Source organism: Camelina sativa, chromosome 6, assembly GCF_030686135.1.
Source record: "Camelina sativa cultivar CO46 ecotype springtype chromosome 6, ASM3068613v1".
Classification (NCBI taxonomy): Eukaryota; Viridiplantae; Streptophyta; class Magnoliopsida; order Brassicales; family Brassicaceae; genus Camelina; species Camelina sativa.
In genome coordinates this window covers 19,989,418-20,014,141 of record NC_141885.1, presented here as the reverse complement: position 1 = coordinate 20,014,141, position 24,724 = coordinate 19,989,418, and the positions used below count along the sequence as shown (strand labels likewise).

At 37.7% G+C, this 24,724-nt stretch overlaps 6 protein-coding genes across 8 annotated transcripts; 4 read left to right on the top strand and 2 right to left on the bottom strand.

The window, feature by feature from the left end:
- Positions 1-1,111: 1,111 nt before the first annotated feature.
- Positions 1,112-3,621, top strand: LOC104791773 (patatin-like protein 7). Its single transcript, XM_010517738.3, has 2 exons — positions 1,112-2,908; positions 3,091-3,621. Exons 1-2 carry the CDS (start codon positions 1,793-1,795, stop codon positions 3,403-3,405), a joined length of 1,431 nt encoding a protein of 476 aa, XP_010516040.1. The 5' UTR covers positions 1,112-1,792; the 3' UTR covers positions 3,406-3,621.
- Positions 3,622-9,197: 5,576 nt separating this feature from the next.
- LOC104791772 (putative cysteine protease RD19D) lies at positions 9,198-11,128 on the bottom strand. Its single transcript, XM_019246817.2, has 4 exons — positions 10,535-11,128; positions 10,069-10,188; positions 9,733-9,976; positions 9,198-9,637 (listed from the first exon to the last, which is right to left on the bottom strand). Exons 1-4 carry the CDS (start codon positions 11,006-11,008, stop codon positions 9,363-9,365), a joined length of 1,113 nt encoding a protein of 370 aa, XP_019102362.2. The 5' UTR covers positions 11,009-11,128; the 3' UTR covers positions 9,198-9,362.
- A 190-nt stretch (positions 11,129-11,318) lies between these two features.
- On the top strand, positions 11,319-13,867 carry LOC104791771 (serine/threonine protein phosphatase 2A 57 kDa regulatory subunit B' epsilon isoform-like). The gene is made up of 3 exons (XM_010517736.3): positions 11,319-11,896; positions 11,986-13,229; positions 13,342-13,867. The coding sequence occupies exons 2-3, from the start codon at positions 12,054-12,056 to the stop codon at positions 13,642-13,644; spliced, it is 1,479 nt and encodes a 492-aa protein (XP_010516038.1). The 5' UTR covers positions 11,319-11,896; positions 11,986-12,053; the 3' UTR covers positions 13,645-13,867.
- Positions 13,868-14,247: 380 nt separating this feature from the next.
- Positions 14,248-17,784, bottom strand: LOC104791770 (putative pectate lyase 13). 2 transcript variants are annotated; one of them, XR_015559289.1, is made up of 4 exons: positions 17,255-17,784; positions 16,312-17,156; positions 15,484-15,692; positions 14,248-14,567 (listed from the first exon to the last, which is right to left on the bottom strand). XR_015559289.1 is itself a non-coding variant. In XM_010517735.3 (4 exons), exons 1-4 carry the CDS (start codon positions 17,392-17,394, stop codon positions 14,306-14,308), a joined length of 1,497 nt encoding a protein of 498 aa, XP_010516037.3. In that variant the 5' UTR covers positions 17,395-17,784; the 3' UTR covers positions 14,248-14,305. The 2 variants fall into 2 exon arrangements, 1 of the variants encoding a protein (XP_010516037.3); XM_010517735.3 differs by having other exon boundaries at positions 16,271-17,156.
- A 4,323-nt stretch (positions 17,785-22,107) lies between these two features.
- LOC104699135 (FBD-associated F-box protein At4g10400-like) lies at positions 22,108-23,664 on the top strand. Of its 2 annotated transcripts, XM_010414477.3 has the most exons (3): positions 22,108-22,997; positions 23,067-23,204; positions 23,318-23,664. In XM_010414477.3, exons 1-3 carry the CDS (start codon positions 22,275-22,277, stop codon positions 23,591-23,593), a joined length of 1,137 nt encoding a protein of 378 aa, XP_010412779.2. In that variant the 5' UTR covers positions 22,108-22,274; the 3' UTR covers positions 23,594-23,664. The 2 variants fall into 2 exon arrangements, with proteins under 2 accessions (XP_010412779.2, XP_087309544.1); XM_087453418.1 differs by lacking the exon at positions 23,318-23,664 and having other exon boundaries at positions 22,167-22,997; positions 23,067-23,222.
- Positions 23,665-23,954: 290 nt separating this feature from the next.
- Positions 23,955-24,530, top strand: LOC104699134 (uncharacterized protein At4g04775-like). Its single transcript, XM_010414476.2, has 2 exons — positions 23,955-24,183; positions 24,252-24,530. Exons 1-2 carry the CDS (start codon positions 24,010-24,012, stop codon positions 24,528-24,530), a joined length of 453 nt encoding a protein of 150 aa, XP_010412778.2. The 5' UTR covers positions 23,955-24,009.
- The last annotated feature ends 194 nt before the right edge of the window (positions 24,531-24,724 follow it).

The following is a 24,724-nucleotide window of genomic DNA, read 5'->3' as shown; positions in this document are numbered from 1 at the left end:
TGCATTTTATGAAATTATTAGTTTGTAATTCGTATTCATGCTGGAAAAAAAACATTTTTATGGCCAACTGAAGCAATGAAACAATTCAAGTGAAAATAATTAGTAGACAGGAATGACAAGAGATATAGGCCCTGTTTTTTTCATGATCGCGAGTCAAAAATACAAGTAATGTGAGACTTAAGTTTGCGGAGAGTACACCGGTAACAACGTAAAAAGAGTCGCATCGACACTTTTCTGTCTTTCAAACATTCGTTGAAAAAATGAGTGACACCAGCGATAGCAAATGAAATGAACAAAAAATTGCAGCGACAAATAATGAGAAAGAAACCAGCGATTGGAAAAGAGAAAGTCAGTGTTATTTATTGGTCGCCGGAAGTGTCTCACCAATAGTGAAAAGAACCACCGTCACATTTGTTTTGTTTTATTGAGGACAAACTTTAGCGTATTATGTAGTACGGATTTGACTACAACAAATATGTGACAAAGCAAAATAACTAGTAGTAATTGAATTCCGTATTTAAAAGAAAGAAAAAAAAAGAAAAAAAAAAAGAGAAAACAAGGGAGATTAGAGAACACGATAGAACTTTGACATGTCAAATTTGACATCATCATCATATATAATTAAAACTTTCCATGAATATTTCCTACAGTCCCTCCACACACGTTTCTGATAGATTCTTTTTGATTACAAAAAAAAAAAAATACAAGACATCTCTTTTCCGTAAAGGTCAAAATGTATATACAAATATAGTATTTCTTTTCCTATATATTAGCAGTATCATTTCTCTTAATTGCATTTGACGTTGCGAGTTTAAAAAAAAAAACATTTGAAGCTCGCTCTTAAACATTAAAAATATTATTATTAATCGTCATAGATTTAGCCGTTAGCGTTCGTTTTGCACAACAACAAAAAAAAAAGAAGAAGAAAGATTAGCGTTCGTTACGTTTGTAGTATATGTAAAAATAAGAAAGTCAGAGAGGCTATGTTACTTGCAAATGTTACCTTTCTTTTCCAAAATATTAAGTAACGTCGTCTCTCACGTTTATTAAATTAATCTACTACTACTATATACATACACTGATTACCATAGAGATGTTCTCTTGCTCTACTTTTTTTTTTTTTTTGTATACAGAAGAAACAAATGCCTTTTCAAGTGTTCTATGATAAATTCAATCGCAAAAAAAAAAAAAAAAAAAAATTAGGATAATTAGAGGAAATATACTCATTATAGAAAGATATTTTTTGACAGCATGTAATCAAACATAGTTATAATTATTCAAAGTAAAAAAAAAGTCTCTGTAAAAGGGAATGCAACTACAAGTCTCTGTGTTGTATGTATTATGTATGTGATTCAAAATAGAAAAAACGATCCCAAATGATAATTAGTTAAATTAGTAAGGGAGTAGCTCTCGTTCCTCTTATTGATTAGTACTTTAAATAGTCCGTGTTTTGTCTGCCTTCTCTCCTTTCTCCTTTCTCTTCAATCTGTGATGGGTTTGGTGGGGAGGTTTTAAGTAAAGCGTGCGCTATATATATATATATATATAACAAAACAACAGACACCCTCTGTAATAACTCCTGTGTTCTTCTTTCTTCAACTTTTTTTTTTTTTTTTTTGAATTTTTTGAGGTGAGAGGGAAGAAAGTTACAATTTTTTTTTTTTAAAAGTCCAAGACTTGTGTGGGGTTTGGTCTGAACAATCTTGTTGTTTGTTGTTGTTGTTGTTGTTGGTGGTGTTCATATATGTCTTAAATTGTGGGTAAGGAAGTATTGATTTTTCTATCAATCATCATGCATAGAGTACGCAATAAACCCACAGCCGCCACTGCTTCCGTTAAGCATTTAATCAAACAGAGAGGCGGAGCTACTACGGGGGCTTCTAAGTCGGCGGCGAATGATGAGGAGGAGGAACCTAGCATCGATACAGACAAACTCAGCTACGAGATTTTCTCCATTCTTGAGAGCAAGTTTCTTTTCGGGTACGGCGACGACGAGCCCAAAACCAAACCCGAACCCGAACCCGCTAATTCGGCTGGGTCGGTTAAGAACCAGAGAGGTAAAATATGTATCCTGAGCATCGACGGGGGTGGTATGAGAGGGGTTTTGCCCGGCAAGGCTTTGGCTTACCTTGAACACGCTCTGAAATCGAAATCGGGTGACCCGAATGCCCGGATCGCCGATTACTTTGATGTAGCCGCCGGGTCCGGTATTGGTGGGATTTACACAGCGATGCTCTTCGGTTCAAGAGACGGTTACCGTCCCATCTTCACAGCCGATGACACGTGGCAGTTCCTCACCAAAAACGCCAAGGGTCTTTACGGACGAGGGATGATCTTGAAACGGGTCATGATGAGAACCGGGTCGGCCAAGTTGAACAAAGTGATGAAGGAGTCTTTCTCGGAGCTTACCTTAAAGGACACGCTTAAGCCTGTGCTTATTCCTTGCTACGACCTCAAAAGCTCTGCCCCGTTTCTCTTCTCACGCGCCGACGCACTTGAGACGGACAGCTTTGACTTTAGGCTCTGGGAGGTTTGTAGAGCTACTTGCGCTGAGCCGGGTGTTTTTGACCCGTTGGAGATGAAGTCCGTTGATGGTCGCACCGAGTGCGTGGCCATTGGTGGAGGATTAGCCATGAGCAATCCCACGGCCGCTGCAATTACGCACGTGCTGCACAACAAGCAGGAGTTTCCCTTTGTGCGAGGAGTTGAGGATCTGCTTGTGCTCTCTCTTGGCATGGGTCAGTTGCTTCACGTTAGCTATGAATACGACCGGGTTATCAAGTGGACGGCTAAGCACTGGGCTCGCCCCGCGGCTCTTATTTCTAATGACGCTGCTGCTGACACCGTTGATCAAGCTGTGGCCATGGCTTTTGGTCACTGCCGCAGTAGTAACTATGTTCGCATTCAGGTATTGTAAAAATGCTCATTACTTGTGATCCAATTTGACCTTGTAGGAATGTTGTTGGATGATATGTTGTTTGTCTCAAATGAAACTTTCAAGTTGGATTATGTAATGTACGTACTTGTAGGTGTTTTTTCACAAATAATTTTATGTTTTGTATAGTTATGAATTGATGGGTTTTGTTGCAGGCGAATGGGTCGAGCTTTGGACCTTGTAGTCCAAACATAGACACCGACCCTAGTGGGAGCAATGTGAATATGCTGGTGGGAGTAGCGGAGGAGATGCTGAAGCAAAAGAATGTAGAATCGGTTTTGTTTGGAGGTAAAAGAATCGATGAACAAAGCAATTTCGAGAAGCTAGACTGGTTAGCCGGGGAGCTTGTTCTCGAGCATCAAAGGAGAAATTGCAGAATCGCTCCAACCGTAGCTTTCAAGCAATCGGTCCATAGGACAGATCAGAAGACAAGGGACAAGGATATTGGTGTGACCGCAAGAGAAAGATGAGATAAGAAATGGTTTCTTTTAGATAATTTAATTTACTTAGGATAAGGTTTTATTTATTTCTTCTCAGGTTATGATTTGTTGTATAGATTTGTGTTTGAGTTTGAGTTTCCGAGACATGATGAGAAAAGGGGAAACACCTATCATCATCTTGCAAAAAAGAGCTCCAGCTCCTTAATTCATGCTGCCATTATAATTATAAAAACATGATTCCTGTAATTTCGGTTTGTCTTTGTTTTCCTATATAATCATCATGATTTCTTCTTTGATGACTTTTCCACTAGCTCGAGATAATTAAGTTATTTAACCAGCTTTATGCAACCCAAATGAATTTTAAAGTACATGTTTACTTTGCCTTGTGCTTATGTGGAAAGAAGCGAGTTGGTGGGACACTTGGAATCTTAAGAGAACAGCTTTTGTCTGAACCGTAAGGAATGAAACTTGAAGTCTTGCTATTAGTCCTCTATAGCGATTCCGGGTTTATGCAGCCTTTGTCTTCAGGTTTGAAGGTTTGCCTCGCGAACCGTTTGTTTTTGGCAACAACGATGAAGACTCGAGTTATTTTGGAGCTAATGCAATTTCGTATAACTTTGTTTCTTTCTTATTCGTAAGTCTTTTAATCGTAGTTTTTGGTATTTATGCTTTCTTTGTTTCCTCTACGTTCGTTGTGGCAACTTTAAAATTGTATAGTACAGTATATACCTAACATTGGTATCAAAAAAGTTTTGTGGAATTTAACAAAAACACGAAAAAAGTTAACTAAAGAAAGAGTTAGTATAGATTATTGGGATTATTTTAGTCACAAATGCTACGCAAAAAGTTAGAGTAATTGATAATTAATTATCTAGGAATGAATCACGGGAACATTCACATTTCCACTAGTCCGTCAATTCACGAGTTACTACTACTAATCAAATCTCTTATTAATCGACAGAATCAAGTCATCCAATAAAACACTCTTGAGGTTCGTGATACGACATTAATAATGGCAATAGCCATAACATCCCACTTCATATCATTAGCAATAGTAGCTTCTCTCATGTTAAGATTTTGTCAGATTCTATATTAATGTGTGAAATAGCAACGCAATCAAAATCTCTACTGAGATTAATTGATTTAATTTTCATGTAGGTTCCAAAGATGTGAAACTTGGGAGAGCCTAATGAATAGAACGTATCATGTGATCACATCGTTGGGATGCTTTCCAAAAACGAAAAAAAAAAAAAAACTCATTATCTTGGTTTATTATTTAATTTGGTTAGGAATTTGATTAAATTCCAAAAAGAAAACAAATGTTGTCGTTTGGTTCTTGCGCGTGTGCGTGCGTCGAGGGAGGGACGGTGCGGAGAACGTCACATATATCTGTGAGTAACCCCACGTCTTTGATTGTCGGTTCGGTCTCATCCACCGACACTCTCAGAAACAACATTTTCATTACAAAACTATATATACAGTACATGTTTTATTATTAGAATTTGAGATCTTTTTCATTCCTATCAATTATGCGTCGGTCCAAATATGCCTAGTAGCAAATTTCATCTTTAGTTTGGTTGCTTCATTCTTTTATGTGACGTCGATTTTCATATGGACAATATTTCGATGGTTAGCTCAACTATAGTTTCAGTTTAAAACAAAGATTGGGTTCGAGTTCGGGTTACTTTGGTTTGAAAGAAACGTATCAAAGTCAAACCAAAATTATTTTGATTTTAGTGTATGAAATGCGGCTTTTAATTTTGTTTAGTTTGATTATAGTCATGATCATCATATGCGATAGTGTATATCTGATGTTTGGATTGTTATAGTTTGTCGTTAATTCTTTACTTTCATATAAAATTTTGAAAGCTTACGAACCTTCGAAAATATTATATGGTTGGTTTGGTTTGGTCAACCAAGGGTTTGTTTTGATTAGATTGTTTAAGCTTAGTTTGATGCATGTTTAGGTCAAATGACACTCAAGTCCATAAACTATTGCATTGGAGAGGAGAACAATATTAGTCTTTATCCTTATCGCCAAATACTCAGATTCGTAATTTTTTTTTTAAATCATTTTTTTTTTTTGGGTGGACAACCATTACACCTGACCTAGTTGAACTACCGACACACAGGTAGATAAGATGAAATGGTTTTGTTTCTTTGTTAATCTTCGAAGGTTACAAAAATTTTAAGTGTACATATTTTGATGTCGATATTTAAGTTAAACAACGTTTTACTTTTTTAAAATCATATTCTGTATCGGGATTCAAATTTGACCATGTTAACAAATCGCTTTCAAACCGAATATATTAACCGAATAAAGAATGCGAAAATAGTTCAGGTTACTTATAGCACAACTACAAGAAGATATGTTTCCATCCAGTTTGTTAAAAAACAATTAAGCATTAAAACAAAATTGAGACACTACTTTTATAAAATGGTTAGCTTTTTTGTCTACTTCTAATCGCATCAAAAAGAACGCCGAAAGTGAAACTTTTTAACAAAAGTGGGCTTCGAGTTCGCACTGTGTGTTCTTGTTCAATACACTTTTGCTGTCTTTTGAGAGAGGTTGAAAATCTGAGATTTCACTAAGGAAAAGGAAAAAAAAGGAAAAAAGAAAAGAAGTTAAAGAAAGAGAGGTTAGTAATAGAAGAAAATCTTTTAGTGGAATACTCTTGCCTAGCACCGGGTAAGCATCACGGGGCCTACTCTCACGTATACGACAGCAACAACATCAACAAAATATGGTAATCTGACTTGGTCAATTTCTTAACCATATTTGTAAATTCTCTTTTTTTTCAGTTATCTAACTATTGTTTAATCAATAGTCAATTGACACATATATCTATATGTATTGGAGAAAAAAAAAAAAGAGCACATTCCTTTCATTTTTTTTTTTGTCGAACAAACCCCATTTTATTAAGTTGGTGATATAAATCATCGGTTCTATTAAGTTCGAGGAGATTATTGGTTCTATGATTTTAATGGATTTGGAAATCCAAACAAAAATCAAGTGTTATTCAATCATTAATTTTAAAATACTTATCAAAATTAGGTGTTATTTGTTCTATAATTTACAAATACTTGTTAAAATCCCATGTTATTCATTTAATGATTTGTTTTTGGATGTCAAAATCCACAATATATTTTAAATGGATTTGAAAGTGTAAAATAGAAGAGTTATCTTCCTGTCAACGGGACAACAATCAATCTTTTTTGGTCCGTTCAAATCCAAGGATAAAACATGTTAATTTCAAAATCCATGTATTTTGATATCTAGAATTTACAATTCTATTTGGATTTAGAAATCACCTCTCCAATAACAGCCCCTTAAACTCTCTTCTAAAAAGAGTCTTTCAGCGGTCAAAAAACTTACATGGGAAAAAACAATACAAAGATTGAAGGATTCCTAACAAACCACAACATCCCAAGATAACAAGAAGGATAAAAATAACAAGTGCAACTAAATAAGCTAGTGCAAAGATAAGGGGGCATAAAAGCCATAGATATAGTGTGATCCACCAAGGAGATCAATCACATGAAGTGAAGGGAGGCTGACGAAGACCGAATCACTGGTCACAAATCGACAATTTGCCACACTGGAATACAAAGATTCCGACGGGTTTTTAAAAACCTAACTCGCAGAAAAGATGATGAATCTTCAGCTCCCTGAAAAAGGAGGCAGCATGTAGGTTGGGAACAAGTTCCCAAGAGTAAAGTACCGGAGAAAGGATCCAAGATAAAGCCACCTTGCCACACCACGTTGAAATATCTAAACCAAGTGGTTACCCAAGAGTAGAGAGCACAAAGCGACTGTGAAGACAAGGGATTGGTGACAAGGAAAAAAACACGAGCGCCTCGACAGAAAAATAGAGAAAGCTAACCATGCACTCCAAAAGACACCACTAGGAAGAAGAAGACACTTCCGACAATATACTATGTATCGGATGATAAGACGAGCATATACCACCTTTCGCAAAAGCACCCATGCTAGAAATGGATCAGCCTTAAAGGGAAATCTCTCTGTGAGAGAGGAGGAAAGTGAAAAAACTATCACCGAAGCAGACATTCCAGGGTCCAAAAATTCACAAAAACTACTAGTAAACAAAACCAATAGATTTGGGGACCGCTCTTTTCGCTTGAAATTCTGCTTTGGACTTAACCTCTTTTAAGAAAGTGATCTCTCCCAGCAGGAAGAAAATAAGAAGATATCACTCTCCTTGATGGAGGAAGTTGAGACTACAAGACCCTTATGGTCTATAGGTAACACATTTAACTTGCGTCTATAACTTTTTACACGTTGCACATACATTGTTTTGTTCGTAGCTAGAACAAAGCAAAAAAATGAGGATTTTCCTAAGATCTTTCTTAATACCAAGAAAAATACACACTGGTACACACACAAGAAACCTAGAAACTGGCCTAACTCCATTGAAGTTTTTATTGGGCCCAAAATCTTGGAAAATAAACTGGTCTAACAACCACGAATTAACAGGTGACACCATTTCCATTACTAGTTTTTTTGGACTCACTAGGCCCCTTAACAAAAACCTTTTGAAGGCCATAACCAAAATTTTGGCCCATCTCAATTAGGGTTTTGACCCTTCTTTGACAAATCTGCCAGAGGTTGCAGCGGTTAAAAGACGATCCACCAATACACGCCGGAGATTCTTTCCGGTCATACGATATAGGTCTCATCCACAGTTTGGATAGAACTCGTATGGGGGCTCGTATACGAAGTTTTTATTGAGACCCTTTCATTTTTTTTATTTATTATTTTCATTAGTCATAAGATTGAGGCAGACAACCTAGAGAATATGAATTATGTGAGTTATTTTGAATATGAATTATTGAGTTATTAGGGTATTTTAATATTTTTTTAAAAATATGAATTATTTTCCTTATGTCAAAATATGAATTATGTGAGTTTCTCTTCTTATTTTCATATGATGTTTTTAAAAAAAAAAAAAAAAAATCATATAATTTGATGTTTTGTATCTTTAATGAAAGAACATAGAAATTTATTTTCAAAGTTTATTATCCCTACAAAATCTACAATTCCATCTCAATGATCTCATTTGTGCCTCGAGGCATTCAAGAAATGGAGAAGTGCTATACAGTTATAGCTGATCGTATTCGTATATATGATTGGGAAAACGATAGTTGTGTTGTGTCGGTTCCATAATTTGTTAATACCGATAGAAGATATATCCAGAAGTCATATACTAGTACGTAGCCCACCTATTCCAAAAAATAACGGCCTCACTCAAAGCTCAAGATGAGAAGCCCTCGAGCCTTCAATTGATTTTTTTTCCTTTACAAAAATGTTTATTGCCCCTTCTGTTCTACTATATGTATATGATAATATGCTGATACAATTTAAAAGAGAGTAAACATAAATTTATGAGTATATATCAAAAACACACATTAAGCTAAATTTTCAACGAAATCCTACTAAAAGGTAAAAACCACAACGAAGTATCAAGTATATGATGTCAAAAATCCAAAACCAAATAAAGTGTTCCGATACGAAAAAGACCGTGCAAAACGAAAGATGGGTACGTGAAAACGATTAGGCTGTGCTTCTTTACGGTGATAGCAACGACCTGTCACCAACTCTTATCTGTTTTGTAGTTGTTTAGCGACAGATTTTGGTCAAAGAAATACTAGTTCAGTGATTTCATAATCGTTTGCGATCTCAAAGATCTCATTTTTAGCTATAATTTCGCTGATTGCTAATCCACAGTTATTTTCTTCTCATACCAAATTTTATTTCTATTTCACCAAGCTACGATTAATTACGTGCGACTAAATAAGGAACATTCTCAAGAAGAAATGTATAAAGGGAAGATATATCACCAATTGTTACTACAAAGACAGTCAAGACAAACGGTCGCGGAATGACCAAACCCCCTAACTCCACTCCTAAAACATGATCAAACCCTAAAACATAAACCAAGAGAGTGCAAAGGGAAGACGAGACCCATCTAGGACGAGACTTGGGTGGCTACCGCAGAGACCATTGAGTTAATCCCACATATATCGTGGCCACGACACAACTTGTAGTACCCATTCTCTCCCCACTTCTTCCCCCATGAGTTCTTGATAACCCAATAGGGTTTATTACTAAGCCGCAAGATCGAAAACCCTTTTGATCCGTACCCAACAAGTAGTACCCCGTGGTTAATCCTTCTCTTGCTGCATATAAGCGGACACGACACTCCTCCTATATACGTCTGCATGAACACCGCGTTTAATCCCACTGTGCAATCAAACACAAAACACAACAACAAATTAAGCGTTAGATATTTGGACTTCGAACACACAAATTGCTGATTTTAGTCATATTAATATCACCTGCTAAGGGACCATGTCGAACTAAATTTGCTGCGATTTGATTCTCATCCAGTGGTATAGTGGTGAAGTTCGCTACTTTTACCGCAACCTTCGCAGGATCGAACTTGCACTGGCCTTTTTTACCGGTGTAAGGATAGGATTTTTCCTCTTCTAAGCCTCCTGCTTCCATCAAATACTCGTAGGCATTTGTCATGAGTCCACCACCACATCCATTGTCGCATGCTTTTTTGTCCATTGGATCGCACTATACTCGTATATTACAAAATAAATTTTCAAATTAAAATAAAAAAAGGAGGACCAAGTCAGATTGAAAATTTAATGGATTTAAAAACTGACCGCTTTATCACAATCGACAAGTTGTTGTTCGCTAAGACTGAGGAGCTTCCCGGTGGAGACAAAATGGGCTCCTTCAGCTGCTCCTGTTGTGCTAAATGCCCAGCACGATCCACATGCACCCTTCACATCCACACACACCATGACCATGTAGTTAGAAACCCATTGACACAATATTCTCAATCAAATTAAGCGCAAACAAATTTAAATCATATATAGAGTTCGAGACAATTCTCTATGAAACTACATATCAATTAATTACTATACCAAGTCACAATTAGCAACATTAATTTGAGAGTACTCTAAATCTAACTAGTAAATTAAATGCCTAATTACAAAATAAAAGAAACAGGTCATATTCTATATATATTCTTTTTACGTTGCAATCAAATATGTAATCCAAGCCTTTAGACAATTTATATATACAATATGTAACTATGTAACACCCGTAGATAGAATAAAAACATACTTGATTCTTGACCTCAGTAACTCCACCTTTCTCCCTCCAGTCAAAATCATCAGGCAATCCCTCAACACCAACCATGGGTGCCTCCGCTCCAACCGTAACGCCACTACCGCGGTCAACATCAGCTACTCCAGTGTACATCCGCTTGAACTCATCTTCCGTGAGGTCAGAGAACTGCGTGACTCCATGGACGGCGGTGGGATCCATCATCTGGTGCTCAGCCGCCTTGAGGACGTTTTTGGCGAATATCCCGAGGCGGTGGACGTACTCCTCCCTAGTGGAGTAGCTCTTGCCGTAGTCGGACATAAAAACCCAGAACTTGCTCTCCGTGTGGGTTCCGAGTAGATTCAGATTCGGGCGTACTCGACGACCACCGTCCGTGACTTGGCGTATGGTGATCATGTCATCTACGGAAGCTACGACGTGGCAGAAGAAGATTGCGCATGTTATTAGCTGTGCTAAGGCTTTAGCCACCATGATCGATCGCTGTTATGGATGGGTCTTGTTTTGAGGTGGCCTTAGTTAGTCCCCAGAGATCTCAATGGCTTTGTGTGTATATAAAGAGTGGGATGATTGATTTACACATAAGTTTAAGGTAACGAAAGTGTTGGAGAGATACATGCAGAGTAGAGACACGTGGGATGTCTGCATGTAGTAACCTAGTGTTACACAATGAAGCTGCGTGACACGTGTTTATGTCATCCAGAAGTAATAAATCAGATGTTTTAGTTTTTGAGTCTAGAAGAATATATATATATATATATATATATATAAACGTAGTCTGGTCAAGTTGGTTTCTTTTAGTGATAAATCAAATTAAGTTTATACGTTAGGTTTTACCATCGGACAGTAGCACACTGTTTTCTTTGGTAATTGGTACGCTACAGTCTAGACAGATATTATATGGTGAGAGGTCAGAGAGTTACAAATTGGTGATGCCAAATTGATCCTACAGCTAGAAAGCCACTGGTTGATTATATTAGGCTTCGGCCCATATATCACAACAGATAGTCAGATACTGTAATTTATTTCATCGTCAGCCGTTTAAAAACAAAATAAAGTTTACTATGTAAATTTATAGATTTGAAAAGAAGAATCTTTAAAAAATTAGATTCTACATGTACTTGTCTTCCTATTTAAAATTTCTCTAACCAATCATAATAATATTTGGTTTATGAAATTGCATCTTAATATTTATAACTTTTATGCAAAGCTTCAATACATGGTTAAAAATACATGTCCCTAAACTTGATCCTCCTCCTCCTCCTTCGTTCTTACATCAAAACTTCTTTCTCACGGTGTTTCTGGTTTCGGCCTAAATGCTTCTTCTTTCTCAGATTCTCCGATCCATTCAACGTTTCAGAGGTAAATATATATATATATATAATCTTTCTTCCTCCATCATTCGTTTCAATCAACGACGAATCTTTTTGGTTTCTTTATTCTTTTTACAGGGTTCTGAATCAATTAATCCAAAAAAGGTTACGTTTTTATTGAACCAAACAAAAAAAAAAAATCGAAGATGTTCAACAAAATCATTAAACTGGGTCAGAAGAAATTCAACAAATCAGATCAACACCACCAAGATAACAACAACCCCTCCACCAACAACGTCGTCCGCAGCAGCCGCACCGCACCCACCACCGCATCCTCTGTTTCGAATGGCGAGTCTCAAACGACGGCTTCTTCTCCTTCGCAGACACCAAACCACCCAATGTTCACAACAACGCCGACCCTCGAAGTGCTTCCTCTGTTAAAAGACGTGTCTTCCTCAGATCGGCCTCTCCTCTTCATGAAGAAGGCTCACATGTGTTCTTGCCATTGTGATTTCTCTGATACTCTGATAATGCCACGTGAGAAAGCGATCAAAAGGCAGACGCTTCTTGAATTGGTTGATTTCCTTCACTCTTCCTCTGGTAAAGTCAATGAGACGATGCAGAGTGAGCTCATACGTATGGTTTCAGCTAACATTTTCCGGTGTCTCCCACCTGCGCATCATGAGAACACTGGAGCTCCTCCTGAAGGGAATGATCCTGAAGAAGAAGAGCCTTATCTTGAGCCATGGTGGCCTCATTTGCAGCTCGTTTACGAGCTTCTTTTGCGGTACGTTGTGTCTTCCGAAATCGAGCCTAAGACTGCGAAAAAGTTCATCAATCACACCTTTGTGTCGAGGTTACTTGATTTGTTTGACTCTGAGGATCCTAGGGAGAGGGAGTATTTGAAAACTGTTCTTCATAGGATCTATGGAAAGTTCATATTTCACCGCCCTTTTATCAGGTGTTCGATTTATAACGTTTTCTACAAGTTCTTGTATGAGACTGAGAGGTGCATTGGTGTTGGTGAGTTGTTGGAGATCCTTGGAAGCGTGATCAATGGCTTTACAGTACCTATGAGAGAGGAGCATAGGTTGTATCTTGTGAAAGCTATTTTGCCACTACATAAGTCTAAGAGTATCTCCATCTACCACCAGCAGTTGTCGTATTGCGTGACACAGTTTGTGGAGAAAGATTACAAGTTGGCTGATTCCGTGATCCGAGGCTTGTTGAAGTTTTGGCCGCTTACGAATTGTCAAAAGGAGGTTCTGTTCTTGGGAGAGTTGGAAGAAGTCTTGGATGCTACAGAGCCCTCTGAGTTTCAGCAATGTGTTGTTCCTCTCTTTACTCAGATTGGGAAATGTCTTAATAGCGCACACTTCCAGGTTCGTTTCTTTTTGAGTTTTGTACTTAGAAAAAGCTAGTCATAGATACAACAAGTCAAATACATTTTGAGATATAGAGTGTGGTTGTTGATAAGAGATGTGAGGAGTGCAGGTGGCAGAGAGAGCTCTTTTCTTGTGGAACAATGAACATATCGTAGGCTTGATTGCTCAGAACAAAGACGTGATCTTCCCTATAATCTTTGAAGCATTGGAGAGGAACATGAAAGGACATTGGAACCAAGCGGTGCATGGTCTATCTGAGAACGTTAGAAGAATGTTTCTTGAGATGGACACTGATCTCTTTGAGGAGTGCGAGAAACAACACGCCGAGAACGAAGCTAAGGCATGCGTAATGTTGGAACAAAGAGAATTGACATGGAGGAGACTTGAAGAAGCTGCTTCTCTAGCTGCTTAACTAAAAGCCCTAATTGATGACTTCTTTAGCTATCTTTTTTTTTCTTTTTCTTATCAAAGTAATGTTTTTTTAGAAACACTCTAATAATTGGTTTATTTGTTTGTTCTTTCTCATTTTTTGGGTCTCTTGTAAATGGCGACCGGGAATATTAATCCACATGTCGCCGACGAGATCATGTCATAGAAGATAAAATTTAGTGCTGTTCATTGCTGCTTCTGCAAAACTTGGTAGGAACTACAAGTGTTTTACCAGCATAGACGATATGTTTCTTAACTACTCCCGACTCATACTTTTTTAATGAAGACACTGATTTTGACTTGGACTTGTAGTTCATTGGTTAATTTCTTCTAATTTTTCAACACACTCTTTTGTAACGTAGTTTTCGTCAAGAAGATATAAAAAGGTAATGGACAATGGACATGGAAACAAAGAGCTGACTAATAGAAAGATGAAAATGTTACATCCTCCTGATGAGCCAATGCATTTGATTGGATGAGACAAAGTTCGTCTTTGACGTTGCCTTCACAGTCCCATTTCAGGTTTGTATTGTTAACATAAAAAGAAAAGTAAGAAAATAATGGAGAGAGAGAGCCACTTTGCCACTTTACACCAAAAACCAATCAATTTGAACGGTCCATATCCTATTTGTTATCCATCCGTTTTACAACAATAATAGAGTTGATGACAATGACAAAACCGAAATCATTAACAAAGAAAACAATAACGTTAAACGCGTCTGCGGCGGCGGTGCAGGGCTTCCAAATATCATCCCGAAGAAATTGCTGTCGTCGCCGTTACTGCTGCTACTACTTCCTCTTGTTGTACCGCCCATACCACTCATATCGCCAATCCCTCCACCGCCACTACCGCTGCCTTCACCTCCATACGGTGAATAAGAATTGCCACTCTGACCTTGATCATCCCTGTACTCACCAAAAAATCATCTCATTAGAAAGTTATACAGTATGAAGATTTGATCATACGTTAGCTTAAAATAAAAAAAAAAGTCAAAAAAAGGATACATTAACTAATGCGATTTAAAAGGACTTTATGGATCCATAGAAAAAGGAATCATCTTTCTACGTAAGGGTCCCCTCTAACTCATAATGACATCATTACTCCCAAAAAAACTAATTGGCTTTTGTATCATAGAATGACAAATAAATTAGATTTGATGTATCAAAATGTAGCTGCATCAAGATCTTAATTAACACAATATGACAGACATTTAGACCGCCCCCAATTATCCCAAATGGACAAAAAAAATGATGGAAACTCGAAAAAGAATAAAGTAGTAAAATATGAAAAATAGGCAAGTGGGTAGAGACATTAGTCAAGTTGGTCGGTTCCCCAAGCAGACGATCACGTGCAACTCTCTCTACTTGGAATTTTGGAATACTGCCAAAATCCTATTGTCTCACATTCTCTCAAAGAGCTATTCTTTATTCAAATTAGTAATGATTTACCAAATTTCCAACTAATAATACTCTAGTTACATATCTTCATTTAGGAATAATTTTGAATATAACTTAGAACCTCAAAAGAAAAAGTAAGGACCAGTTTATTCTATACTAGTCAACTTTCAAAACCCATTATACGTAGTGACATAAACAAGACTATAAAATAGAAAGACTAAAAAACACAAACCAAAATAGTAAAATAATTAGGGTTGTTATCAGAGGCTTGGACTTAACGGCAATAGCAAATCATACGCTCCCTCCTCTATCTAAGCACGCGCTTTCACAGCTAATTTTAATTAGTAGTAGTATAAGATCATGCTTCATTTTTTTTTTTTAATAAGATGTTTTCATTAAAAGAAGGGTAAAAAAAAAGTAGTACCTGGGACCGCCAAAAACGCCAGCGTTCCGAGTGAGCTGGTCGACGAGAGAAGCAGCTTTAGGGTCCACACTAGAAGCTTTAGAGTACATTGAGCTCATGCCTTCACCAGATGCCACAAAGAAAGCTCCATTCTCCATCAGATCTCCTTCCGTTCTCCAATTCCAATTCGCCCATTCTCCATCGTCTTTCGAGTCCACTCTCTTCGTCACCTGCTTTTTTTTTGTTTACACCAAATCAGCAAAAACAATCTCTGTTCCACGCCCCGTCTTAGCGCGTGGTGAATACTTAAACAACAAAAAAAAAAAAGTGTGTGGAGGAGGACAGAGAAGAAGAAGAAGAAGAAGCAGCCCACATGGCTGTCATGCACTTATACTATACACATACCATCGCTATCTCTCTCACTCCTCGTAGACCCAATTCTCATAAAAAAATAAGATTCTTCTTTCTTTATGTCATTTTTTTTCCCATTTACATAAAAACTTATAACCGGATATTTGAAGATATTTTTTTTCCTCCTAGTAGCTAAAGACCAACACAACAACTGTCCATGTGAAATATGAACTGGACTCATAGGAATGAAAACTACACATTTGTCTAAAGAAAAGTTCTCTATGGTTTTTAAATCTATCCACAAAAACATACTAAACCCTAAAAAGTTCTTAAAGATAAAGAAGTGTTGTTCCCACATCATTATAACAACAAGAACATATAAAAAAAAAGGAAAGATATTTAGATATGGGTAATTCAAAAAAAAAAAATGTAAACTTTGTAGTAAGATTAAAGTTACCTCTTTAGCGCTAGGATCAGAAGGAGCAGCGTAACGATTACCTTGGCTGTTAATGGTTGGGTTACCACTACCACCAATAGCATACATCTTCCACTCAGTGAAATCATTATTCACAACATGAATATAACCTCTCCGACATCTAGGCATCCTCTGAACAAGCCCTTGTCCGAAATGATTAAACGCTATCGTCACCTGCATCCCCGTATCAGGCCCGTAGTTATCGTCATGACCCAACAACATCACCTCGTCGTGGTGCGTGAAGTAGTTGTTAGATATCGTTATAGCTGTTGAACCCATCACCGCATCTATAAGCCCGTCGGTGCAATGGCTCATGGAGCAATGGTCAACCCAGATCTTCTGAGATCCGAAGATCGAGATCCCGTCTCCGTCGGATCTACCTCGTTTCTCGAATCCAGCTGAAGGTTTACAGTCGTAGATGTGGAGATTGTGGATGATGATGTGTTGAACGTATTGTAGAGTTAAGCAGCCGTTCCCTGTGATGTGTACTGCTGACCCACGGCCGTCTAAGGTCTTGTAGCTGCTGATGATGAGTTCTTGTTTCAATCTGATGAGCATGTTTGAAGAGAAGACGATCCAGAGCGGCTCTTCTTGGATAACGCCGTAACGGAGTGTTCCTGGAGTTGGGTTTGTTGGGTTGTTGTCGGAGGAGTCGGTGACGACGTAGATCTTGCCGTTTTTGCCTCCGAGTGTGCCGTGTCCGAAGCCGATTGAACAGTCGGCGAGTCTTTGACGGTTTGATGACCAGTCTGAGTCGCTGCACTTCCAGCAATCGTCGATTGGGTTTCCGGTACGGCAAGAAGAGGATGAGGACGATGAGGATGATGAGGAGCCTAGTTGTCTTCTTGCCATAGATGCATTGACACTCCTGTGAATTTTGGAGGAGGAGGAAGAAGAAGAAAGATTTAGTTTTTATTGGGAAAATGTGAAAGGAGAGAGAGAGAAAGATAGGAACTTTTTGATTACCTGATGACATGGAGAGCGACGGAGTCAGGGGAAGGATGTTGGTGAGGGAGAGTGAGATTTAGAGGTTTAGTAGCGGCGAGGAGTGTGAAGAAGAAGAGGCAGAGAATGAAAATGGTGTTTGTGAAGTTTGGGAGAAGCATCTTTAACGGCGGATTGTGACTTGGTTTGGTTGGTGCTTGCTTGAATTTTTGGCGGTGAATGTTGGTTGGGTTGGGTCTAGTAAAGTGTCAGAAGAAGAAGAAGAATGTTGGTTTAGAAATGTGGAGAGAGAGAAGCAGGGAAGGATTTGAAGTCCACATGAGAGAAAGCTTTGCAGTAGAGGAGGAGGAAGAAGAAGCTGCTGCTGCTTTCTCTCTCTCTCTCTCTGCTTCTCTGCCTTCTTGCTGGAAACAAGGCTAATAGGTTTTCTTGAGATTTTGACTCTGTTTCTCTTGGAGATTTGTGTCCACTTGCGTTGGTGGAGATTGGTTAGAATTTGGGCCTCTCGCTTGCAAAAGAAAGCCCATATTAATATTGAGCCAAGAGGTTTCAGTTCATATATCTTCATTGAACAAACAAATATACATCTCCATGTCTCCTAAAAGTCGTCGTAGCTAGCAAAGTTGGTCTCCGTTAGTTTAACTAACCGAAATTCTTTTAAATACCACTAAAATTTTTTTTTTCCAAAAATACCATAAATTTTTTTTTTTCTAAAATTACCATAAACACAAAAAATTGATTTCTAAGGATATAAAATTTATTTTTTAGGTTTAGATTAACACATTTAGTTTTAGGGTATAGTTTTTAGGGGTAGTGTTTAATATTTAGAATTTAGAAATTAGTTTTTAGTATTAGAAATTTAGTTCAATTATGTGGTATTTTTGAGAAAAAAAACTAAAGTGTGATATTTTTGGAATAAAAACCTATTTTAGTGTTATTTATGACAATTGCCCTTTAACTAATGTCGGTTTAGACTTTAGAGAGTCTCCGACCTCTCCACATGTCTCATATCTTCATATTATCTAGGGACTTTCTGTAATGGACAATATTAACTAACAAGTAACAGCGTCATATGAAACGTTTGTATGATCTTTGAAAATTAATATAAGTGTGTTTATTAGGACTCCAAATAAGAAAAAGGAGTTTAACAGAAAAGTTCGGCCCATAATCAGGCCCAGGAACATGACCATATAAACAGAAAGGTTTTGCCGCCGTTCCTTAAGCTTAGCGATTTCGATGCTTTTTGATTTAAGCTTTATTTTTTTTTTTATGCTTAGTCGGTGTCTCTGTTTTCCTTTTATTTAGGTTCTAGCCTTCTAGATATAATAGAAACTTAACAATTCATAGTTGTTGGTTTTCGATTCGTTGATCGTAAGACATAACTTTTATTTGAAGAATTTTTCTTCTCTTAATCCTATCACAGCCAGACCAAGCGTGTTCTCAACGCAATAAGAAGACGGGATTCACAGACTAAACAAGATCGCGTAGCTAGTCTACACCAATTTTACATGTAACCTTCCTGGATTCCTAGTACAGAAAATCAAGTCTAGTATACAGTTCTTCGGGTACTTTCCGTCTATCTTCTGATACGGGTTCACCGGGGCCTTCAGCTTTCTCTAAGATTTTGTCCCGTCCTCTTTGTGTCTGAGTTTTTCACTTTTTACTACTTCTTTAGCTTCTTTAGTCTTGAAGATGTTTTTATTTGTGTGTGTGTGTTTTTTTTTTCCTTATCTAGGTTGGAACTTGTTGGAAACCGTAACAAGACTAATTTGGTGGTTTAGAAAGATATGGACAGAATCAGCGGGTTATGTGATGAGCTGCTTATTAAGATATTATTGTATGTTCCGACTAAAGTTGTTGTATCCACTAGCATTTTGTCTAAACGATGGGAGTATCTTTGGATGTGGTTGCCTAAATTTGATTACGGTAGTAAGTATGATTCACCCCCAAAAAGCTGTTGGATATGTTTCTCAAATGGGCTTTTATTCAATTGGGCTTTAATTACCCAACTTTGGTGTTGTCGTGTATTGTGTTTTGACAAAGTCTTTCTTCCTTAAAGAAAAAGTTGAGATCGACAGTTTTGCTTGAGGTCGGTTGTAACTGGCAGAGAGATGACTGAAATTTCGGAGGGGAAGTTTGATTTTGTGGTATAAAGACATGAGCCCAGCCTTCTATTTTGAGATGAAAAAAAGAACTTCTTCTCTTTTCTACTTCTTCGTCTTCTTCTTCTTCTTCTAATTTCTGATTTTGAGTTTGAGAGTTTCATCTCAATTGAATTGAGTGCACAGTTCAATTGAGAGCAGAGTAAACCCTGGAGTGAGCCGTCTTGGTTATCTTGCACCGGGATTAGGCGGTTTTTCGCTCAAGTGCAGTAGATTTTCTACAGCTCTGCAACTTAAGCTTCTCTGTTCTTTCTCATTTGTTCTGAGTCTGGTTCTGTTTCCAACAATCTTGAGCGAAAAAATACCTTTGTTGGTTATATCACGATTCAGAATGCCAAAGAACTCTGCAGTGCCAGATCTGTCAAAGCTTCAACCTTTGGTTGGTTCCAATTACCGTCGATGGTCAGAGGAACTCATGTTCTTTTTTCAAGAGGTTTTGCTTAGACTACGTTCTCGTTGAAGACACGTCCGAGTCTTCTTCTCAAGCAGACTTGACCCAATCAAGTAAGCCAAAACCTGAAGGCTCCTTGGAAGATCACAATCGCTCTTGCCGTGGCCACATCATCAGACACCTTTCGGAGAAGTTGTTTGATATATATGTCAACTATGACTCGGCAAAGGAGATTTGGAACAACTTGAAGAAAAGATACGGGGCTGAAGATGAAGGCAAGAAACAATACGTGACTTCAAAATGGACCTCCTTTCAGATGAAGGATGATCTCCCTGTTCTCGATCAACTCCACGAGTATGAAGCCATTGTATCCAAGATTCAGGCTGAAGGCATACCAATCGATGAGCAACTGGCTGCTTTAGTGCTCATTGACAAATTGTCTCCATCATGGAATGGCTATCGATCCAAGCTGAAGCATGAGAAAAAGAAGATGTCGCTTGATGAATTGATTCCTGACATAATGATTGAGGATGCCAACAGAAACTACTTGGGTAACAACACCGTCTCTCGTACTATTCCTGATAATGCTAATGTGGTGGAAACTTCTGGTGGTGCAAAGGGCAGGTTCAAATTTAACAAAAACCAAGGGAAGAACAATGGTGTTGCCTTTAAACCATCTGTTGAATTCAAGAAGAAACTCAAATGCTGGAATTGCAATAAGGCAGGACACAAAAAGCAGGACTGCCGTCTACCACCTCAGCCAAATGAACCAAACAAAGCTCACCTCACAGAAGAACTAATTGCTGTCACCACTGAGGTAAATGCTGCGATTGATGTGGTGGAATGGATCATTGATTCAGGTTCCACACGTCACATCTGCAGCCAAAAGACTCTCTTTAAAACTCTTGATGAATCTGATGGTGATAGTGTGTACTTAGGTGATGCTAGTGCTTTGCAAGTTGCTGGAGTTGGTGAAGTTTCTTTGAAATTATCCTCTGGAAGAATTTTAACTTTGACTAAGGTCTTGTTTGTCCCAAACATGCGTAGGAATTTAATTTCTGGTGCTTTGATGATGAATGTTGGGTTTAAGCAAACTTATGAGGCTGGAAAATTAGTGATAACTAAGAATGGGGGGTATGTGGGAAAAGCCTTTTGTAAGGGAAATCTCTTTGTACTTGAAATAATGAATGAAAGTGCTAGTGCTTCTGCTTACTTTGTGAGTGCTTTGGATACTTGGCATGGTAGATTAGGTCACTTAAATGTGAACTCAATCAAACGTTTAAAGCATGCTAATTTGATTCCTGATAACTTAGAAAAGGATATCTCAAAATGTGAAATTTGTGTGGAAGCAAAGCATGCTAGAAAGCCTTTTTCATATCCTGTTAATCGAAAATCTGAATTGCTTGAACTTATTCATTCTGATTTGGCTGATTTTAAAAGCACCACTAGTAGAGGTGGCAAGCATTATTACATTACATTTGTGGATGATTTTTCTAGATATACAAGAGTTTATTTATTAAGATCAAAGGATGAGGCATGTGAAATGTTTATGCAATATAAAGCTGAAGTTGAAAATCACATATAAAGCTGAAGGCCACAACTTGATATTTTAAAGCTTTTTTGACATATCATACAAAAAAGCTTTAAAATACACCTATATCCCACTGTCATAAATATTGACAAAAGCTTTAAAATATCAAGTTGTGGCATGTGAAATGTTTATGCAATATAAAGCTGAAGTTGAAAATCACATAAAACATATAACTTTTGTCATAGGTGAAAAAGACACATTTTTAAATTTGTGCATAGGACCCTCTGTTGGGCCGGCACAGTATGTAGATGCAGAGAGCATTCGTCGGATCTGCTTGTTCAACCAATTTTTATTTTTACTTTCCCACAATACGAGAAATAGAGTTTTAACAATGAAAGCTCGGCCTTTAATTATCAGGCCCAGTAAGATGCCCATCAGTAACCCCCAAATTAAAATGGAAGCCGAAAAGGTTTGATGAGTGGTGAGAGTAGCAACGGCGAGGACGAAGCTTTGGCCGTTCCCGATGCTCAGCGATTCAGGTATCTTCTAATAATCCATGCTTTTCGATTGAAGCTTCTTTTTACATTTACCCTTCCTCGATTCTTACCTAGTTCAGACATCCATGTCTACTCAGAACTGAAAAGGGTATACAGTTCTTAGGACACTTTCTCTAAGGTTTTGTCTCGTTCCTTCTTGTGTCTGAGTTTTTTTTTCACTTGTTACTAATTCGTTCTGCTAGATTCTTGAGCCTTAAAAGATGTTTTCTTGTGTTTTATTTGTTCTTATCAAGGTCGGAACTTCTGTGAACAGTAACTTAGTAACTTGGGGGGGGTTTGTAAAGCGATGGACTGAATCAGTGAGTTATCTGATGAGTTTCTTATCAAGATATTATTGTTTGTTCCGACTAAAGTTGCTGTGTCTACTAGCATTTTGTCGAAACGATGGGAGTATCTTTGGATGTGGTTGCCTAAACTTGATTACGGTGGTAGACATTATTCACCTTCTGATTGCGAAATGTTACAGTGTTTTCTTGAAAAAAATCTGCCGTTGCATAGAGCTCCGGTTATAGAAAGCTTTCGTCTTGTTTGTAGTTCAGAGTTTAAAGCTGAGAATATCAAGCTTTGGGTTGTTATAGCAGTTTCTCGCTGCTTACGTAAGCTGAAGGTCTATTATTCTTCATATCCGATGAAGCCAAACATATTGCCTAGTAACTTGTATACATGCAAATCGCTCGTGATCTTGAAACTCGAAGGCAATATTCTCTTGGATGTTCCTCGAATGGGTGTTCTTCCCTCTCTGAAAACTTTGCAACTTAAAAGAGTAATATACTTCAATGAAGAATCTCTTCAACGGCTTCTATCTAATTGCCCTGTTCTTGAAGATCTATTGGTGGATTTACGTGAGGATGACAGCATGGGAAAGTTAACTGTTGTTGTCCCATCTTTGCAGAGTTTATCGCTCTATATACCTTATAATTTTGATATAGATGAAATTGAGATAAGAACTCCTTTTTTAAAGTATTTTAAACTTGAAGATTGTAATGATAAGAGTCACTATTGTTTGGTTGAGAATATGCCTAACTTGATGGAGGCATATGTAGAGGTTGGTTTGGATAACATCAAGAGTCTTATTGGATCAATCACATCTGTCAAGCGTCTTTCAATATGTATATCTTCAAAGGTAATGATTTTCCATTTACCAACTCATCTAGTATAATCATCTGTTAATAATTTCAATATTTATGGGCAGGCTATGTATGATGAAGGTTTTGTCTTCAACCAGCTTGAACATCTAAAGATATGTTTTGGGGAGTTTTCTTCGAATCTGCTTGTCCGACTGCTCAAAGATTCTTCTAACTTACAAGTACTAGACCTTTTTGAAATGGATGTAAGTTTGTTCGTTTGACTCTTTCTTTCTTGTCCTGATGCACAACATCATGGTAAAAGTCTTTTATCAAAAAGAAAACACGGTAAAAGTCTAATTCATCTGTTCGATCGCAGGATCACTGTCATGAAGATATGATGGTTAACTGGATTCAACCAAGTACTGTCCCTGAATGTATGTTGTTGAGTCTACAAACTCTCAAATGGTGGGGATACATAGGAACACCAGGAGAGAGAGATGTGGCAGTTTATATCTTGAAAAATGTCGTTCACTTAAAGACTATGACAGTCACATCATTTGAAGTAGACGTTCCAAAATTTGAGATGATCAAGGAGTTGGCACTTTCTTCTAGAGCTTCAACAGCATGCCAACTCGTGTTTAATTGTCGATGATCCATGGACTCCTATGGTTTTGTCGTCTAACTCTCAGAAAACTTTTTTCTTCATGTGTTTTGATGGAGAAACGAGCTATCCCCAAGAACTATCATATCTCGCTGGATGGAGCCCGAACTTGAGCCACAATCTATATAGCTATGTAAATTATGACCAATCTCTATGTCCCCCCAAATTAAAAGTTCTACACCTATATCCCCCTAGAAATGAATTGCTTCGGTTTATCCGGTGAACCGCAGACCAAACAATATAAACTCAAAATTAAACCAATTATGACCCGATCCATACATAGTCACGACCCGATTCCTTACCCACAAATTCCCAATTTTCAAATATCACGAACCCTACAATCAACTTGACATTGTTCTTCTTCTGTCTTATTTTCTGGGTTCCCATTATCGAATTCGAGCTCCAGAATGAGCAATTTATCAACAAAGTCGACTGGAACTTCCAGTTCTCGTGCGAGAGGAAGAGTTTTCGGTGTGCCAAAGAGATGTTGGTGCGGGGAAGCTGTTGTGGCATTGATCTCGAAATCTGATCCGAATCCTTACCGGAGATACTACCGTTGTAGTTTTGCTGCAACAAATAAGGTAAAAGTTTTGTTTTTTTCTTCTTGTTTCATGATTTTGGTTGGTTCTAATTAATGGGAAATTGGTAGCTTCGGAACGATGAACACACATTCAAGTGGGTCGATGAAGCTTTGCTGAATGAGGTAGATGCATTGATCTCGAGGAATGCTGGACTTGAGCAACAGCTGAAAGAGCTAAGGACAGAGAGGTTGGAGTTTGATACTATGGTTTATGAGAAGATGGAGAAAGAGGTCTTGGAGAAGGTTGAAGATGGTTTAGGTGAAGCCAAATCATGGAATAAAAAGATGATGAGTGTTATATTGTTAGTCTGTATGGTCATGATTGGACTAAGCAAAGTAGTTGGTTGAAGATGGTGTATGGTCATGGTTGTAACCTTTTGTGTTAAGACATTTGTATTACAAACCTTTTGTGGTAAACATGAAGCTCCATTTGTTTCAAACATGAAGTTAAACATGAAGCTATGCTTTCATACAAAATAATACAAAAGAGATAGGGAGCAAAGAGATTAAATTCAATGTCATAAACGTTAAAATAGATCATA